The 6,606-nt window shown below is 42.0% G+C and overlaps 1 protein-coding gene across 2 annotated transcripts in view; it reads left to right on the top strand.

The window, feature by feature from the left end:
- The first annotated feature begins 384 nt into the window (after positions 1 to 384).
- LOC135554008 (rho-related GTP-binding protein RhoN-like) overlaps positions 385 to 6,606 on the top strand; it is a 56,826-nt gene continuing 50,604 nt past the window's right edge. Inside the window, exons 1-2 of one of the 2 annotated variants that reach the window (XM_064986001.1) lie at positions 385 to 749; positions 1,291 to 1,378. In XM_064986001.1, coding sequence (XP_064842073.1) covers positions 648 to 749; positions 1,291 to 1,378 — 190 coding nt within the window. In that variant the 5' untranslated portion in view covers positions 385 to 647. The remainder of the gene's footprint in view (positions 750 to 1,290; positions 1,379 to 6,606) is intronic. The other variant, XM_064986000.1, reaches the window with a different exon arrangement.

A 6,606-nucleotide genomic window follows, 5' to 3' on the forward strand; every position in this document is an offset into this window, starting at 1 on the left:
CATTTGTTTTGAGAATGTAAAAGACACTCCCATTAAGATATACTTTAGACCTATACATAATTTCCAAAGGGTTTATAAGACGTTTATAAACTGTTAGGCTAATTATTTGTCCAGTATTACAGTTTATAACTATGTAATAAACAGTCAATATATTCGTTGAAATGTGTACCTAAACATAATCCTCAAGGCTAGAAATAAAGGCCAGGAGATGTAGCCCAAGTATAATATGAATCATCTTTCGACAACAAATAATGAAGACGTGTGTCACTGAAAGACAAGTAAAGAGACAAGCTACCAAACAAGTAAATTAACACAGAGGCACGAGGACCAACTCGGTCTCGTCGGGGCGCGTGTACGGGCAAGGCGTGGCCAATTAAAAAGTCGAGTTTGAAGGGAGGGACCCGCGTGCTGCTGCTGAGTGCTGAGGCGAGCAAAGCGGGTGTAAACCGGCATAGAGAGGATAGCTAGTGTAACGGTGGGAACCGAGGGCTTCACGGGGTGGACAGGGGAGGATAACCGGGGGAGGACACATAGTAGGGCGCGCCACAACCGGGGTATGTACCTGCTGGTTTTTCCTTGAGTTCCTCATATCCACATCGGATGGTGAATGAAACCGATCCGCGTCCAGAACAGACACACTGACAAAGATGGAAAGTCAAGGCAGCCGCTGTAAGATCGTGGTGGTCGGAGATACGCAATGTGGTAAAACGGCGCTCCTACATGTTTTTGCGAAGGACTGCTATCCCGAGGTAAGTGTCCTGATATATATAATAGGCTATGAAGTCTTGCGTTATGAACACGAATGTCAACATTTGAAAACAGGCACCTGGATCATTTAAGAGTGGTAGGTGTACTGTAGGTCATCGCAGTTTGTGAATGAAGCAAAAATGAATGTCAAGACAGACACCAAACCAGATAGAGCGACAAGAGCTTTTTTATTCTAATAATCTAACTAACCCCAAATGTCTTGATTTAAATTATGAGCCAGAGGTGTACACGCACCTGCGTTAGACATTTCTCTAGAGCGAGAGAGAGACGGAAACTGAAAGACAGGGAAATAGAGCACCTTTAAAAACAAAATGGCTATTATTATTATTATTGATTGAACAATATAGACTCATATAATGTACTTTGGAGTGTATTCAATTTCCGCTTGGTGTTATTGGAAACTAGACCGACATGATTTTATTTGAGTCTGTATGATACATTACATGTACGTAGTTGAACGTCTGACCTACGTTACACCTATGCTATTAGTGCTTTACTAATCAAGATGCACCCCTTTTCCAGAACTATGTCCCCACCGTTTTTGAAAACTACACTGCCAGTTTTGAAATCGACAAACAGAGGATTGAGTTGAACATGTGGGACACGTCAGGTAAGACTATTTCTGCTCTCTGCGTCTATCTCCTCGAGGCTGATGACAAATCAATCCCTCTGGCTGCTCAGCTTGGCAGTGACGACAGTCCATGTCTGCAACCGTGGGGGGGGGGGGGGGCATCTCTCTGACGAATTGCTTGGATCATGCCAACTTACCACTGACTGACTGGCGTACTTTTGCTTGAGGCATCTGCTATTTAGGATTGTTGTCTTCGCTGAAAATCTCCCGTGCCCGTCCTTTTCTCTCAGCGCTGCACTCTGTTTGCATTCCTCTCTCTGAGGAGCGCTGCGTGTGGCTGGCCTGTTCCCATGCTCTGTCCAGGGGCCAGAAGACTGCTAGGCGGGTGGGGGAGTGGAGGGGGCTGAAGCATAATAACCGGCTGACTGACTGGTCCACAGATATGATCTGTTGTGTTTGACCATGGTCACAGTTCACTCCTATCAGTGACAAATGGCTGCAAATGGTGTTTGTCTGGATGTTAACTGACTTATTATGCCTCTTTGTCTATAATGTGTCAGTCAGTGTTTGGTTCAAGCGATGGACCTTCTGTCTGTGGAGTTTAGGATATGGATTCCCTCCATGGTGGGAAAGCAATTTGGGGTTGCCCCCTTGAGACCACATCTCCAGACTTGAGAGGGGGTGAGTGTGGCCCGCCCGTGTGGAATGCCATTCTCTAGTTTCAGCTCACAGCCCAGGGCCGTTAGGCTGAAGCTGTAAGTGCAGCTCAGAGATCCACTGACCGGTCAAACAGTATCTGAAACATCTCTGACTGAGTGACTGAGAGGCCGGGGTATGTAATTGAACCCCCATGGGAATCCCTGTCTATTGCCATAAACATTCCTAAAACTAAAAACATCCTCGCCACGGATGGTGATGATGGGGGTATTGCCGTTTTACACGGTCATATAGCTGAGAGTGTTTTCTTTTGAGGGAATTTTCTATGTGTGGGAGGGACCTGGTGTTGACCCTGAGAGTAAATCTACTTGAGTCTGTCAGTGAGGGCTGAAGAGGTCTCTGTGGCTGAGAGGCAGGACTGAGTGGGTCAGAAGTCCACCTTATCTCCTCCATAGCTTTGGACCGGGGGAGCTTCTGTAATGGTAGCAGGGTTGTGCTTCTGTCGGTCCATATCTAACCTCTTTGATGATCAATGACGATGGATGATGAGCCTTTCATCTCCAGTATAGAGACCATATCCCCCCCTCCCTTTACTCCGTCTACCAACATGATATCCCCCATCCAGCCTACCAGCCTCAAGCAAGTCACACTCTAAGAGTGTGTGCTCACATGCCTGCCTATTTACTCTTTGGTTCGTACCAAACACAGAAAGCTCATGTTTTCACTCCAGATGTAAATGAGTTAACGGATGTTCTGCTATGGTAAAAACACTCAAACATTTAAATAAAGGGAGAAAGGTCAGGTTTCTGTCTCGGACTTCCTGCCCTTCTTTTTCCCATACTTTTAATTCCACCTTTCTCGTAACCCCCTCTTCTGCCCTCTCACTCGTCGTCCCCCCTCTCCCATGCGCTGGCAGCAGCAGGGTATTGCCAGGGACCATGTGTCTTTTCCACTCCGTTTGCCTGGCTGCATGGCCACTGTCTGGACCCACTATGTAATTACTGTGAAGAAGCATTTGCATATGCAGTCGACCCCCTGCTGGCCTTCATAAACTACAATATGGCCACTATACCACTTACTATACCACTTACTATACCACTTACTATACCACTTACTATACCACTTACTATACCACTTACTGTACCACTTACTATACCACTAACTATAGCACTTACTATACCACTTACTATACCATTTACTATACCACTTACTATACCACTTACTGTACCACTTACTATACCACTAACTATACCACTTACTGTACCACTTACTATACCACTTACTATACCACTTACTATTCCACCTACTATACCACCTACTGTACCACCTACTATACCACTTACTATACCACCTACTATACCACTTACTATACCATTTACTATACCACTTACTATACCACTTACTGTCCCACTTACTATACCACTTACTATACCACCTACTATACCACTTACTATACCACTTACTATAACACCTACTATACCACTTACTATACCACTTACTATACCACTTATTATACCACTTACTGTCCCACTTACTATACCACCTACTATACCACTTACTGTCCCACTTACTATACCACTTACTGTACCACTTACTGTACCACTTACTATACCACTTACTATACCACTTACTATATCACATACTATACCACTTACTATACCATTTACTATACCACTTACTGTACCACTTACTGTACCACTTACTATACCACTTACTATACCCCTTACTGTACCACCTACTATACCACCTACTATACCACTTACTATACCACTTACTGTACCACTTACTATACCACTTACTGTACTACCTACTATACCACTTACTATACCACTTACTGTACCACTTACTATACAACTTACTATACCACTTACTGTACCACTTACTGTACCACTTACTATACCACTTACTGTACCACTTACTGTACCACTTACTATACCACTTACTGTACCACTGACTATACTACTTACTATACCACTTACTGTACTACCTACTATACCACTTACTATACCACTTACTGTACCACTTACTGTACCACTTACTATACCACTTACTATACCACTTACTATTCCACTTACTATACCACTTACTGTACCACTTACTGTACCACTTACTATACCACTTACTATACCACTTACTGTACCACTTACTATTCCACTTACTATACCACCTACTATACCACTTACTATACCATTTACTATACCACTTACTATTCCACCTACTATACCACTTACTGTACCACTTACTATACCACTTACTATTCCACTTACTATACCACCTACTATACCACTTACTATACCACTTACTATACCACTTACTATACCACCTACTATACCACTTACTGTACCACTTACTATACCACTTACTATTCCACTTACTATACCTCCTACTATACCACTTACTATACCACTTACTGTACCACTTACTGTACCACTTACTATTCCACTTACTATACCACCTACTATACCACTTACTATTCCACTTACTATACCACCTATTATACCACCTACTATACCACCTACTATACCACTTACTATACCACTTACTATACCACCTACTATTCCACTTACTATACCACTTACTATACCACTTACTATACCACCTACTATACCACTTACTATACCACTTACTGTACCACTTACTGTACCACTTACTATTCCACTTACTATTCCACTTACTATACCACCTACTATACCACTTACTATACCACTTACTATACCACTTACTATACCACCTACTGTACCACTTACTGTACCACTTACTATACCACTTACTATTCCACTTACTATACCACCTACTATACCACTTACTGTACCACTTACTATACCACCTACTATACCACTTACTGTACCACCTACTATACCACCTACTATACCACTTACTATACCACCTACTATACCACTTACTATTCCACTTACTATACCACCTACTATACCACTTACTATACCACTTACTATACCACCTACTATACCACTTACTGTACCACCTACTATACCACTTACTATACCACTTACTATACCACCTACTATACCACTTACTATACCACTTACTATACCACCTACTATACCACTTACTATTCCACTTACTATACCACCTACTATACCACTTACTATACCACTTACTATACCACCTACTATACCACTTACTGTACCACCTACTATACCACCTACTATACCACCTACTATACCACCTACTATACCACTTACTATACCACCTACTATACCACTTACTATACCACCTACTATACCACTTACTGTACCACTCACCCATGTGTAGCACAGGACCAGGGTCTGTAGAAAGCCTCCTGTAATCTATAACCGGTGGTAGAAAAAGTGCCCAGTTGTCATACTTCAGTAAAAGTAAAGATACCGTAATAGAAAATGACTCAAGTAAAAGTGAAAGTCACCCAATAAAATACTACTTGTGTAAAAGTGTACAAGTATTTATTTTTAAATATACTTAAGTATCAAAAGTAAATGTAATTTCTAAAATATACTTAAGTTCAATAGTAAAAGTATAGATAATACAAAATTCTTAACATTAAGCAAACCGGACAGCATGTTGTTCTTGTTTCTTAAATGTACGGATAGCACACTCAGACATAGTTTACAAACGAAGCATGTGTGTTTAGTGAGTCCGTCAGATCAGAGTCAGTAGGTATGTCCAGGGTTGTTCTCTTAATAAATGTGTGAATCGGACCATTTTCCTGTCCTGCTAAGCTGTCAAAATACAACGAGTACTTTTGTGTGTCAGGAAAAATGTATGGAGAAAAAAGTACATTATTTTCTTTAAAAAAATAAATAATAGTAAAGCAAAGTACAGATACTCCAAAAAATACTTAAGTAGTACTTTCAAGTATTTTTACTTAAGTACTTTACACCACTGTCTATAACCACCCAGCTCTGTATAACAGGATCAGCTCAGTTGGTTTCACTCTATCTGCCATCCACCTAGTTAGTGTCGGGTAATACGATGGAGAGTGCATTAGTAATAACATATCAATTGAACACAAGAGACTCCCCGTGGTCTCCGAATATCACTGATTCAGTCATTATTGATGAGTCCTTGAGATGTGTTCTGTTTCAGGAGCTGGAGTCTAGCCTCCTCATTTACACTTTTACGGCCTCTGTGGTCTGATAGGTCTCAGGGGGCTTGGTAGGACGTGTATTGCCATTAACAAGGTCACGGTGCCTATTGTTTTAGTGTGGCAGTAGACCATTGATTAGTTTAGCCTCGGTGATCTGTTGTTCCCCAGACCCGCAGGGTTTCTAGTATTCACAGGATGGAAGAAAACACGCACTCACACACACACACACACACACACACACACACACACACACACACACACACACACACACACACACACGCACACGCACTCACACACACACACACTCACACACACGCACACGCACTCACACACACACTCGCACACGCACACACACACGCACGCACGCACACACACACACACGCACACGCACGCAGTGACTTTTCAACATTTCTGGTGAGTATGTTTTTCCAGTTCCTGTTTTTCCTGCCTTCCTGTTCCTAGCCCTTTCCACTTGATTCATCTTTAATAGCATCTGCAGGAGCTACAAACCAAAACAGAGATTAAA

Source organism: Oncorhynchus masou, chromosome 14, assembly GCF_036934945.1.
Source record: "Oncorhynchus masou masou isolate Uvic2021 chromosome 14, UVic_Omas_1.1, whole genome shotgun sequence".
NCBI lineage: Eukaryota > Metazoa > Chordata > Actinopteri > Salmoniformes > Salmonidae > Oncorhynchus > Oncorhynchus masou.